We start from the raw sequence: 14,366 nt of genomic DNA on the forward strand, positions 1-14,366 counted from the left end.
CAGTGGTCCTATTTTGTCTCTTCATACACATATACGTGTCTGTATATATATAGACACATATACATATATCAGACATTTAAAACAAAATGGTATACTCTGAGCCCAAAAGACAAAATGGTATGCTACACATCTTGTTCTGTAGCCTGTTCTTTTTACTTAGCATTAGGGGTTGAGAATATTGTTTCACATCAGTAGAATTTTTTCAACAGATATTTATCATTCCATCGTATGATTGATTGTGCCATAATTTAGTTAACTGATGATCTAAGTTGCTTCTATTTTTAAAAATATTATAATGCTTTGATATCTTTGTTATTGTTGTTTTTAACTCTACACCCAGCTCTTATTTCTTCAGGATACCATAGGTAGAATTACTGAAACAAAAGATATGTAGGTTTTAAACTGTGGGCACATTTCTGAATTGCTCTTCAGAAAGGTTATACTTCCATGAGTTCCCTGTTTGTGTCTTTTGTCCATTAAAAAAGAAAGAGTATTTGTCCTATTGATTTGTAAAGGCTCTTTATATATTAAGGATATCATGCCTTTGTCATAAACCATGCAAACATTCTTCTCAGTTTGTATTTCTTTTTAATTTTATTTTGCTTTATTTTTATTTTTACTTTATGTTTTTCTAATCCCAGCACTTTGGGAGGCTGAGGAGAGCAGATTGCCTGAGCTCAGGAGTTCGAGACCAGCCTGGGCAACATGGTGAAACTCATCTCTACAAAAATAAAAAAAAAATAACTAGGTGCAGTGGCACACGCCTGTAGTCCCAGTTATTCGGGATGCTGAGGCACAAGAATTGCTTGAACCTGGGAGGCAGAGGTTGCAGTGAGCTGAGATTACACCACTGCACTCCAGCCTGGGTGACAGATTGAGACTCTTTCTCCAAAAATATATAAAATAAAAATAAAAATAGGTAGCACCAGAAGCTAGTCTATGGAAAATACATCAAAGTATAAAGTTGTAAACAAAGGATTTGATTCTCATTAACACTTGATCAAAAAAGAAGTCTTCTCCTTTCAGGAACATTCTTCATAATTTATTGATTATAACCATACCCTTGTGTGACAGGAATCACACAAAATAGAATTTATCAGATTCCTTGTTTGTAGGGCACAAATCTGTAGCAGTTCTCTGAATGTCTGATATAGCTCAGACAGAAAAGAAACACCAAGAGGGTTTCCTAGATTTCAGAGCAATCCTAAAAATGTGCATATTACCAGTTACAAGCTCCGGTTACCAGTAACAAGCATATTACCAGTAACAAGACTGAAGAAACTTCTTGAAACAACAAATGATAAATGTTTAAGAAAAACACACATTGCATTGGGATATAATTTTCTAGAGAGAGAAGAGGAAAACATGGATATTCCTTTTTTAAAATTTTTTTGAGACAGAGTCTCACTCTGTCACCCAGACTGGAGTGCAGTGGTGCGATGTTGGCTCACTGCAACCTCTGCCTCCTGGGTTCAAGCAATTCTCCTGCCTTAGCCTCCCAATTAGCTGGGATTACAAGCATGAGCCACAATACCTGGCTAAGTTTTGTATTTTTAGTAGAGATGGGGTTTCACCATGTTGGCCAGGCTGGTCTTGAACTCCTTACCTCAGGTGATCTGCCCACCTTGACCTTCCAAAGTGCTGGAATTACAAGTGTGAGCCACTGCACTCAGCCTATTCCAATGTTTTATTATCACAAATAATCCTGCACTGATATCTGCTGTGGTTTGGATATGGTTTGTTTGGCCCCACCAAATCTCATGTTGAAATTTCATCCCCAGTGTTGGAGGTGAGGCCTGATGGGAAGTGTTTGGATCACAGGGCAGGTCCCACATAAATGTTTTGGTGCTATTCTCATGGGGATAAGTGAATTCTCACTCTTAGTTCTCATTAGAACTGGTTATTGAAAGACCCTGGCACCTCCTCCTTTCTCTCTTGCTTCTTCTCTCACTATGTGATCTGTACATGCCAGATTTCCCCTTTGCCTTCCACCATGAGTAGAAGCAGCCTGCAGAACTGTGAGCCAAATAAACCTCTTTTCTTTATAAATTACATAGCATCAGGTACTCCTTTATAGCATCGCAAATGGATTAAGACAGAAAATTTGTACCAAGGGTCAGGGGTTGCTAGGAAGATACCTGAAAATGTGGAAGTGGTTTTGTAACTGAGTAACCCGCAGAGTTGGAAGAGTTTGGAGGGCTCAGAAGAAGACAGGAAGACAAGGGAAAGTTTGAAACTTGAGACTGGTTAAGTGGTTGTGGCCAAAATGCTGATAGAAATATGAACAATGGGCCGGGTGTGGTGGCTCATGCTTGTAATCCCAGCACTTTGGGAGGCCAAGGTGGGTGGATCACGAGGCAGGAGATCGAGACCATCCTGACTAACACAGTGAAACCCCATCTCTACTAAAAATACAAAAAAATTAGCTGGGCGTGGTGGCAGGTGCCTGTAGTTCCAGCTACTTGGAAGGTTGAGGCAAGAGAATGGCATGAACCCGGGAGGCGGAGCTTGCAGTTAGCCGAGATCGCACCACTGCACTCTAGCCTGGGCAACAGAGCAAGACTCCACCTCAAAAAAAAAAAAAAGAAATGTGAACAATGAAAGTCAGGCTGATGAGGTCTCAGATGGAAATGAGGCACTTATTGGGAACTGGAGCAAAGGTCACCCTTGTTAAACTATAGCAAATAATGTGGCTGCATTGTGTCCATGCACTAGGACTTTGTGGAAGGCTGAACTTCAGAGTGATGACCTAGGGTATCTGGTAGAAGAAATTTCTAAGCAGCAAAGCATCCAAGACATGGTGTGGCTGCTTTTAACAGATTATGAGTGGATATAGGAGTAACGGCATGATCTAAAGTTGGAACTTAAAAAGGAAGCAGGAGTAAAAATTTGGAAAATTCTCAGCTTGGCCACGTGGTACAGAAGAAAAGAGCATTTTCAGGTGAGGAATCCAAGAGCACAGCTGAGCAAGCACTTGTTACAGAGACTATCACAGATAAAAGGGAGGCAGGTGCTAATAGTCAAGACAATGGAAAAAGTCCCTGAAGGCATTTCAGAAATCTTCAAGGCTGTCTCTCCCATCACAGGCCCAGAGGCCTAGGAGGACAGAATGTTTTGGAGGCCAGGCCTGGGGTGCTGCTGCCCTGCAGCCACCTTTGAACTCTGCTTCCTACATCCCAGCCCCAGGTGCTGCTCACGCTGCCTATCCAGAGGATGCAAGCCATAAGACTTGGTGGCATCCATGTGGTGTTAAGTCTGCAGATATGCAGAATGCAAGAGTAGCGAAGGCTTACATTTCCTTGTAGTTTGATATATTTCATCAGTATGGAAATTTTCTAGCCAGTATTTTTTCAAATTCTCTTCTGCCTCATTCTTTATCATCCTTCTATGACTCCATTATACATATGTTAGTCCTTTTCACTTTGTCTCATGATTAACAGAATTAACAGACATATGTTGTTTCTTATTTATTTATTTATTTATTTTATTGAGACAGGGTCTCATTGTGTTGCCCAGGCTGGAGTGTAGTGGCATGATCATGACTCACTGAAGCCTCTGCCTCCTGGGTTCAAGTGATTGTCCTGCATCAGCCACCTGAGTAGCTGGGATTACAGTTGGATGCCACCATGCCCAGCCAATTTTTGTATTTTTTGTAAAGATGGAGCTTAGCCATGTTGCCCAGGCTGGTCTCAAACTCCTGGGCTCAAGTAATCTGCCTGTCTTCCGCTCCTAAAGTGCTGGGATTACAGGTATGAGCTACTGCGCCTGGCCTGTTTTCTGTATTTTCTATGCTTTTTTCTCTCTGTGTTTTAATTTAAACATTTTATACAGGCTTGTCTTCCAGTTACATTAATCCTCTGTTCTGCTATATCTAATATGCTATTAAACACAAATTAGTTGTTAATTTGTTATAGTACTTTTTCAGGTCAAGGATCTCCATTTGACCCTTTTGCACAGATTCCAATTCTCTGGTAAAATTCTTCACCTTTTTTGATATTCTTCATTACAGTAATCATAGTTATTTTATTAATTATTATTATCATTATTATTTGAGATGGGATCTTGCTCTGTTGGGCCCAGGCTGGAGTGCAGTGGCATGATCATGGTTCACTACAACCTCTGCCTCCCGGGTTCAAGCGATTTTCTCCCCTAAGTCTCTCAAGTAGCTGGGATTATAGGTGTCCACCACCACGTCCAGATAATTTTTTGTATTTTTAGTAGAGATGAGGTTTCACCATATTGGCCAGGCTGGTCTCAAACTCCTGACCTCAGGTGATTCACCTGCCTTCGACTCCCAAAGTGCAATCATAGTTATTTTAAAGTCCTTGTCTGATAAATTCAATACCTGAATCCTATAGAACTGATTCCATTATCTTCTCTCTCCCTCTCTCATCTTTTCAATATGCCTCATAATTTTTAATTTTCTTGACAACATTGTAGATGAAAAAGTGTAGGACAACACATATGTCTTCAAACAGATCACCTTGAACCTGTCAAGGATTAGTTTTAAGCTACCGAATTTTGTTCTTACTAGTAAAGTATAATTCTTATGTCTAGGGCATGTCCCTATGGGATTTCAGCCAAAAGGTTCGTGTTTGCCAAGGCTCTCCCATCCTGGTGGAGCTGGAAGTATAGCCTCCATCTCTGAAGCACTGTGCAGCACATAGAAGTCTCTACTTAACTCTTAGTCTCTCAGCTGCCATCGTTTCTCCCTGCACAGGGCAGCTTAGAAGTTATCCAATAGCATGAAGTGAATTTGTAGCAGATTTTTTAGATGTATGTCTCTGCAGTTTCCTCATTTCCAGGACTTTCCCCCAATTACTTTGGCAGCCTCATACTCTGTCTCCTTATTTCTTTCTGCTTGGGAAACAAGCAACAAATTAGAAAATGCCTTCAGAAGAAAAGTTGGAGTGAATCTCACACACTTCTTTTAAAGATCCTGATCCCTCAAGTCTTATCTGTATCTTTTATTCTTTCTTTCTTTTCTTTCTCTCTTTTTTTTTTTTTTTTTTTTTTTTGAGACAGAGTCTCACTCTGTTGCCTAGGCTGGAGAGCAGTGGTGTGATCTCAGCTTACTACAACCTCCGCCACCCCAGTTCAAGCAATTCTCCTGCCTCAGCCTCCCAAGTAGCTTGGAGCTTCCCAAGTAGCCTGCCACCACACCCAGCTAATTTTTGTATTTTCAGTAGAGATGGGGTTTCACCATCTTGGCCAGGCTAGTCTTAAATGGCTGACCTCATGATCCACCTGCATCAGCCTCCCAAAGTGCTGGGATTACAGGCATGAGCCACTGTGCCCAGCCATCTTTTATTCTTTTCTTAAAAATTCATTTATTTATATGTTTTTTGAGATGGAGCTTCATTTTTGTTGCCCAGGCTGGCGTGTAATGGCACAGTCTCAGTTCACTGCAACCTCTGCCTCCTGGGATCATGCAATTCTCCTGCCTCAGCCTCCCAAGTTGCTGAGATTATAGGTGCCCGCCATCATGTCCGGCTAATTTTTTTGTATTTTTAGTATAGATGGGGTTTCACCATGTTGGTTAGGCTTGTCTCAAACTCCTAACCTCAGGTGATCCGCCCGCCTCGGTCTCCCAAAGTGCTACAACTACAGGTGTGAGCCAGTGGGCCCAGCCAGCATCTGTTATTCTTTAATATTGACAAAAACTCTCCCTTGACCAAACTTTTTAGTAAGGCTCCTTAGGACTTTTTTCTCAACTAGGCCTCTACCTTGGCCCATATCCTGTCTTTGGCCTGCCCAACCCAGTCTTAGCAAGAATCTCCCCACCCTTAATGCATCATCTTAGTAATTTTCCACCCATTGACCCCCCTTCACTTTGTGCGTTGGCTATAAATGCCCAGCTGTTGATATTGTTTTCAGAACTGTGCCTGATCTCTGTCTCCTGTTGGAATGCTCCCACTGCAATCATCTTGAATAAAAGCTTTCTTACCATTTTAACTAGTGTCAGAATAACTTTTTTCTTTCTTTCTTTCTTTTTTTTTTTTTTTTTTTGAGATGGAGTCTTGCTCTGTCGCTCAGGCTGGAGTGCAGTGGCACGATCTTGGCTCCCTGCAACCTCTGCCTCCCAGGTTCAAACGATTCTCCTGCCTCAGCCTCCTGAGTAGCTGGGATTACAGGCATATATCACCACACTCGGTTAATTTTTGGATTTTTAGTAGAGATAGAGTTTCACCATGTTAGCCAGGCTGGTCTCAAACCCTGACCTCAGGTGATCTGCCTGCCTTGTCCTTCCAAAGTGCTGGGAGTACAGGCATGAGCCACCGCGACAGCCCAGAATAACTTTTTTCTTTATCAATGCCTTCAAACAGTTGTTTATACACACACACACACACACACACACACACACACACACACACACACACACACATTCCAGCTTGTATAGCTGTTTTTGGTGGGTGGGTTAGACAAGTTGGTACATTATGGCTGAAACTGGAAGTCTACTTACTTCTATAACAAACATGTATTATTTTAAATATTTATTTTAAAATAATAACATGTTTAACTAGCTCATCTGGAACCTCAGGGAAGACTTTCCCTGAAGGTTATTATTTTGAAAGTTTTAATGCCTGCCCTGTGTCCAGGTTTTGAATTGTCCAGGTTTTCTAGACGAATACATTTCTTTGATATTTTCAAAGCCACTAATAGAATTACTTATATTTTTTAACTCCATAATTGTGTTTATATATCCTTTCTTATGTCCAATTCTATGTTTTTAAATCTGGTTTCCTTTTAAACTAGCTAGTATAGTATACTGTAGAGTGTGATCTATGGAAGGCCTGCATTAGAATACCTGGGATGACACTTAAGATTAGTAAGTGAATTAATTTTCTGAATCATCAGTGGATGCTGAAATCAGTAGGTGAAAGCTTTTTGGGGAAACAGGTCAAACAGTGTCAGAGTTTCACCCTCATGGATTACTTATTACATAAGAATCATGCACCCTCACAATGGAGAGATCTGACAGTCACAGCCTCACCAGGTCATCAAGCTTAGCATCACCCACAGTGGGACAGCATACGCTTTCTGAAGTGAGGCAATGAAGTATTTAACATCACCAGCATATTCTTGCCTAAAATGTTTAACGTAGAATCTAACCATGAATCATATAGAATCCACCAGGCAAATCCAGATTGTGGAGCATTATATTCCACAATTCCCCGGACTTTCAAAAAAGTCAACACAGTCAATAATATGTGAACATTGATTTGATCCTGGATTGGAAAAAAGGTCACTTATGAAAGATCCTTTTGGTAGGGCTAGGTGGCTCATGCCTGTAATCCCAGCACTTTGGGGAGGCTGAGGTGGGCAGATCATAAGGTCAGGAGACTGAGACCATCCTGGCTAACATGGTGAAACCCCGTCTCTACTAATGACAGGTGAGGCCAACTGGACTTCTGGGTTGGGTGAGGACTTGAAGAACTTTTCTGTCTTACAAGAGGTTTGTAAAATGTGCCTGCCAATCAGTGCTCTGTAAAAACACACCAATCAGCACTCTGTGGGTAGCTCGAAGTTTGTAAAATGGACCAATCAGCATTCTGTAAAATGGACCAATAAGCACTCTGTAAAATGGACCAGTCAGCATTCTGTAAAATGGACCAATCAACACTCTGTAAAAGAGAGCAATCGGCACTCTGTAAAATGGACCAATCAGCAGGACATGGGTGGGGACAAATAAGGAAATAAACGCTGGCCACTGAACCCGCCTCGCTCCGCTCACCCCACCACCCACCACCCAAGGCAGCAGCTGCAAAGAGCTTTGGTTCGCTTCACTGCTGTGGAAGCTTTGTTTTTTTGCTCTTCACAATAAATGTTTGGGTCCATGCCATCTTTAAGAGCTGTAACACTTACCGTGAAGGTCCTCGGCTCCATTTTTGAAGTCAGCGAGACCACAAACTCACCAGAAGGAACCAACTCTGGACACACTAAAAATAGAAAAAAAAAAAAAAAATTAGCAGGGCTTGGTGGCGGGCGCCTGTAGTCCCAGCTACTTGGGAAGCTGAGGCAGGAGAATGGCATGAACCCGGGAGGCAGACCTTGCAGTGAGCGGAGATAACGCCACTGCACTACAGCCTGGGTAACAGAGCAAGACTCTGCCTCAAAAAAAAAAAAAAAAAAAAAAAAAGGGAGACAAGTGGGGAAACTTAAATATTAACCATACATTAAATATTATATATAGGACTGGGCGTGGTGGCTCACACCTGTAATCCCAGCACTTTGGGAGGCCGAGGCAGGCAGATCACGAGGTCAGGAGTTCGAGAGCAGCCTGGCCAATATGGTGAAACCCTATCTCTACTAAAAATACAAATAATTAGCTGGATGTGGTAGCAGGCACCTGTAATCCCAGCTACTCGGGAGGTTGAGGAGGAGAATCGCTTGAGCCCGGGAGGCGGACTTCGTGCCACTGCACTCCAGCCTTAGCAACAGAGCGAGCCTCCGTCTCAAAAAAAAAAAATTATGTATAGATGATTTGATGATATGGTTAATTTTGTTATCACGATGTTTTATGTGATAATGGTATCATTAGTAGCATGATGTCCCCTTGTCTTGAGGAATTGCCGGCTGGCATTGGGGAAGGGGTTGTTGCATCCATTATTTCAGTCCCTACTGCTTTAAGTCTCTTCCCGAGCACGTTCCTCTCCCAAAGAAGTTACCATTCTAAATGCCTAACAGCTGGAAGTCCCCTCTGGTGGTTTCACAAGTGGAGTGATTTTACAGGAGAAACCCAGGTTTGGAGTTTACTATTTAGTTGAGGCATTTGTAATCTGCAAGGCTTTTCCTGCAAAGAGTAGGTGTTTCCAACTATACGTGCCTGGTCAATAACTATTTCTTGGGTTTTCTATGTTCTGCCTTTAACAGCTGACTTAACTCAGGGCCTGCCTCACTGAATGGGGGGAGAAGGCAGGCCTCTGTCCCCCAATCATGATGATCCGCATTGTAAATACTGCCTGGGAAGGGATAGTACAGCCTTTTCCATTGTGTGTGTTTTTTAATTTTTAATTTTTTAAATTTCAAGCTTAAGCAGTGGTTTGTTCAGTGCAAGGACTGAAAACAAGCGCTAGAAGGGAAGGTGGGTAAGTACTAGGGGTTTCAAATACAGGGATAGAAACAGTAAAAGGAAATGTCTCTTAAGCCTGGAGCACCGAACCAAAGGGGCAATTAGAAGGGAAAGGGACCTGCGGACCTGGGGAGAGAGGTCACTGGGGTTCTAAGCCTTCCACCTCTGCTCCCAGAATTTCCACGGGTTTCGCGGCCCCTCATCCCCAGGCAGGAGTGCGAGCCGCCTGCAGATCTGCTATGCATCTTAAAATTACAAATTCTCAGGCCCTACCCCAGACCTACTGAGTCAGAATACCCAGAGGATTGAGCCAGGGGGTGGGTGCCCGCAGGCCCGGCAGCACCCAGCCTGCAGAAGCTCCACCTCCGAGAGCGCTGGACTAGGACGAGCTCCCCACCCCCCTGCCCTTGGGCTTCCTCGAGTCCGTCCAGTCACACCTCCCGCTGCCGCGCACAGCGGCAACCCCGGCGTGCGGGGGCGCGCGCGGTCAGGGAGGGGCCTGCGGAGGCGCAAGGCCCCCGGAAGCGCCTTTCCCGGAAGGCAGGGAGGCGGTGCTGGCCTCCGGAGGCGGCCTCGGCGATGGCGGTGGAGTTCTGTTCCTAGCCTGGGCAACCGCGCAGCTGGAGGATGGCCTCGCTCGGGCCTGCCGCAGCTGGGGAGCAGGCGTCGGGGGCTGAGGCGGAGCCGGGCCCCGCGGGGCCGCCGCCGCCTTCACCGTCCTCTCTGGGGCCCCTGCTCCCTCTGCAGCGGGAACCTCTTTACAACTGGCAGGCGACCAAGGCGTCGCTGAAGGAGCGGTTTGCTTTCCTCTTCAACTCAGAACTGCTAAGCGATGTGCGCTTCGTACTGGGCAAGGGCCGCGGCACCGCCGCCGCCGGGGGCCCGCAGCGCATCCCCGCCCACCGCTTCGTGCTGGCAGCCGGCAGCGCTGTCTTCGACGCCATGTTCAACGGCGGCATGGCCACCACGTCGGCCGAGATCGAGCTGCCGGACGTGGAGCCCGCCGCCTTCCTGGCGCTGCTGAGGTGAGCGGCGGCGCGGGCCGGGCTAGGGGGCCCCCGGGGTCCGGCCCACCTTGACTCCCGGATGACCTTGGGCTGGGCTCCTCTGACCCGCCCGGGGCCTCAGTTTCCTCCCGAGCCGTTGATGCTCTGGAGGGTCGAAATCGAAATCTGTGAGCCGGGACGGCTCAGTCGCCAACTAAACGTTCATGTCTTCATCCAGCAAGCGTACGTTTTACCGTTGAAAGGCGCTTCGCATTCCAATTGTGGATTGTCGCTCAGGCTTCAGAATTAGACAGGTGGCAAGGATAGAGGGACAGATCAGGTTGTCCCGATTGCTCATTTGCGATGTTTTATGTTTTTGTCTGGGGGAAGGGAGTAGTTGAAAAATCTTGCAGGACTGATGTTTTGGGGTTATTGTCACCCCCCTTCCCTCCGCGTTTTTTGAAAGCGGCCCAGGCTGGAGTGCTGTAGCGCGATCATGGCTCGCTGCAGCCTCGACCTCTCCGGGCTGTGATCCTCCGACCTCAGCCTCCCGAGTAGTTGGGACTACAGGCACGCGCCACCACGCCCGGCTAATTTTTTTTTTTTTTTTTTGGTAGAGAGAGGGTTTCACTATGTTGCCCAGGCTAGTCTCCTGGGGTCAAGCGATCCGCCCACTCGGTCTCCCAAAGTGCTGGAATTACAGGCGTGAAACTACCGGGCCTGGCCACTGTTTTGTTTTTCATTAACGTATTAGTTGTCAAGACCCAGGAAAGTAAATACCAAAACAGATAAGTGAGGCTGTACCTGTTTCCTGTTTCTACACACAAGGTCACATTTGCTTATAAATGCATCCCTCCCTTGATGTTAGAATTTGCTTGTTGGTTATTTGAGGATAGTAGATTGACATCTAATGGAAAGATGTGATTGTTTGGCATTATTAGCTTTTAATCACAGCCATCCTGTTAAGGAGGCATAAGAATTGTTTACCCCGATTTTACAAATGGGACTGAGGCCGAGAAGAGTCAAGTATCTTGCCCAAGGTAACAAACAGCTAACTCACACTGAAGACCATGTCTGTTTCATTATACCAAGATGGTTTTAAATAGCTGACTGAGTAGAACGTGTTGTTATTAAAGTGGCAGAGTCTTGGGTAGTACTGAAGCAAAAACAGGCAGGTCAGTGGGGCAGAATTAGATACAAAGGTTCACACTGAATCAGAATCAAACAAGAAAATGAATGTAAAGTTCACACAACTAGAAACAAATACTAAGATTCCATTAACAAATGGATAAGGAACAGGATAGATAACTTAGAGAAAGAAAAAATACAACTAATTAACGAATGTTTTACCTGGCTGATAATTAGGAAGTGCAAATTAAAAGACAGTGGTATTTTGGCCGGGCGCGGTGGCTCAAGCCTGTAATCCCAGCACTTTGGGAGGCCGAGACGGGCGGATCACAAGGTCAGGAGATCGAGACCATCCTGGCTAACCCGGTGAAACCCCCTCTCTACTAAAAAATACAAAAAACTAGTCGGGCGAGGTGGCAGGCGCCTGTAGTCCCAGCTACTCGGGAGGCTGAGGCAGGAGAATGGCTTAAACCCGAAAGGCGGAGCTTACAGTGAGCTGAGATCTGGCCACTGCACTCCAGTTTGGGCGACAGAGCGAGACTCCCTCTCAAAAAAAAAAAAGAATAAATAAATAAATAAATAAATAAAAGACAGTGGTATTTTTTCCTTCCATTAATCCCACCAAAAAATTTAAAGGTAACATCTGAACAGCGTTATCTGACAAAGATAGTGGTAAAAACCCTTTTGGAAAACAGTTTGGTGCTATAGATTTTCTTTCCACATGTAAGAAGCATTCAAGTACTGAAAAAAAGTTGCGTACAAAAATATTTACAACTTTATTTATAGTAGTGAGGAAGTAGTCAGCTGTAGGCAATGGTTAAACAGTGATAGGTTCACTTGATGAAATATAATGCGGTCACTAAATATGATGGATAGCACTTGAAACTGCACCATGATTACAACGTGAAAAGAAATGGACAAACATATACCTAGAGACAAGGATAAAAGAAAACATACCAAAATGCTAAGCAAAGGCACCTGGAGTAGTAAGATGAAAGTACCTTTTTTTCTTCTTTTCTCTTTGTTGCTGATATTTTCTGTAATTTAGTTCAATTACATTTATAAAGGAGGGGGAACCTTAAAAGCTAAAATCCAGGTCATTTTAAAGTTCACCAGGAGGATTGGGTATAGTTCATTTGGATTTTCTAGACCAGAAGTAGTTTGCAAAATGATCTGTGGGCCATCTGCATTATAATCTTCTGGGGTGCTTATGAAATGTGTAGATCCCGTCCTCATTATATACCTTAATATTTGGAGGCGAGACCTTGGTAGCATTTTTTACACTCTCCCTAAGTGATACTTACACAAACTAAATTTGAGAATCACAAATCCAAAGCTATTTTGGGGCAATTTTTTATTTTGAAAAAATATTGACCTTACTAGTATAAGAATGTAGAGGAAAAAATGCATATTTTTGTATTTTCATTGAAGCTGCTATTAGTCCTTTCCCATCAATAGAAAATAAGTTAATTTTAGAGTGTTTGAAATGTGGGACAGTGCAATTTGTTTTTTGTTTTTTTTACATTTTAAAACTTTTTTACATTTAAAAATTTTTTTTTCATTTTTACATTTTCAGTGTGTTTTATTTTCATGGCATTGTATTTATCCTTCAGGTTCTGGTCATTATTCTTTTTGAAATTGATATCTGGACTGATTTCTAAATTTAGGGTTGGCTGGCTGTGTAACATAGATGTTGTAGTTAGCTAATACGTGACACAAAGATGCCTGATAGTACTTGCTAAGTTGAAAGAGTAGGTTAGTTTGGGCATACTTGAATTATTTAACATTACTTGCAGGCTTATGAACTTAAGTTTGAAGCCTTACAGAAACTGCGCACTTTGAACTGCCTGACCTTTAAATGATGTTCTTCAGTTGTTTATTTGACAAATACTATATGCCTCCCTTTTGGGGTGCTTGTGAAACAGCGAGTGGCTGTTGTAGGTGTTTGGGATACAGCAGTAAACAAGAAAAAGTCCTTGCCCTTATGAAGCACATAATCTAGTAAGGGGAAACTAAAGATACAATGTTAAGTACTGATGAATGTTTTGAAGAAAAATAATCAAGTTATGAGAGAAGGAACATTCTCAGCAAGGAAAAGCATTGCTTGTTTTAGGCACTAAGGATCTCCTATTGGAGGAACACAAGAGTGAACCAATGTACCTTGAGCACAGTAGAGGGAAGTGGTAGAAAATGAGGTCAAAAAGATAGGCCAGACAGGATGGTGCAGGGCTTTAGAGACTGAGCGAAGACTTTTTCAGCTGCCATTTCATGTAAAGCCTTTGGAGAGTGTTGAATGGGGTTGGGAAGGTAGAGGTGGTGGCAGGAGGCTGTGATCTGATTTACATTTTAAAAAAACAAACTCTTTCTGGCAGTGGTTGGAGTAAAATAGGCAGCAAGGTGATAGATGAAGAGGCTTTTGCAGTAGTCTAGGCAAGAGGCGATGGTGAGTTGTACCTTGTACTAGAGAGGTAGCAAAGGACATGATGAGACATGGTCAAATTCTGGATATGCTTTTGAAGGTACAACCAAGAAGACTTCCAAGACATCCAAGTAGGGTCATAGATTAGATAGAAATATGAATTTGGAGATTAGGGAAGAGCTTGCTGAACATAAATTTGAAAGTTAAGAGTGAATGGTATTTAAATCGGGAGATCAAGTGAGATCACAAGAAAGGTACAAGGATGAGCTCTGGAATCTTTGAATATGTAGAGATGTAGCAGAGAAAAAGCATAAAATGAAACTGAGAGGCAGCTGTCATTGGAATTAGAAGAGAAAACAAGGAGCATGGTATTCTGAAAGTCAAGTCAAAGAAAACGTTTCAAGAAAGAAGTGGGAAATGTCAACTACGGAAAGTGGAAAGTGGTCAGTTATGCTAAATGCTGTTGAGAGTCAAGTAGAATGAAGACTTTGAGTTGATTTTTAGTCTTGGCAAGATGGAAGCTATTGATAACCCTGCCAAGAGTGATTTCAGCTGATTAGAGTAGGTTAGGAAGAAAATGGGAAGTGAGGAGCTGGAGACAGCTAGTATAAACAATTAGGAGTTTTGTTGCAAAGGGGAACAGAGAATGACGTGATGGAAGGGGCACGGAGTAAGTGTTCTTCAGTATTCTGTCCTCAGCTCTCATCCTTTCTCCCATCAACCAAAGAGAGAGCTTTACGCACTGACTCCCCAACCTGTG

The 14,366-nt window shown here is 43.4% G+C and overlaps 1 protein-coding gene across 2 annotated transcripts in view; it reads left to right on the plus strand.

Moving 5' to 3' along the window:
• Positions 1-9,599: 9,599 nt before the first annotated feature.
• The window catches only part of BTBD1 (BTB domain containing 1), a 56,898-nt gene continuing 52,131 nt past the window's right edge, over positions 9,600-14,366 (plus strand). For both annotated transcript variants that reach the window (XR_012415281.1, XM_005560302.4), the window contains exon 1: positions 9,600-10,098. Coding sequence is in view for 1 of the 2 variants with exons in the window: in XM_005560302.4 (XP_005560359.1) it covers positions 9,701-10,098 (398 nt within the window). In the remaining variant the exon portion in view is untranslated. The remainder of the gene's footprint in view (positions 10,099-14,366) is intronic.

The sequence above is a fragment of the Macaca fascicularis genome, chromosome 7 (genome assembly GCF_037993035.2).
Source record: "Macaca fascicularis isolate 582-1 chromosome 7, T2T-MFA8v1.1".
Classification (NCBI taxonomy): Eukaryota; Metazoa; Chordata; class Mammalia; order Primates; family Cercopithecidae; genus Macaca; species Macaca fascicularis.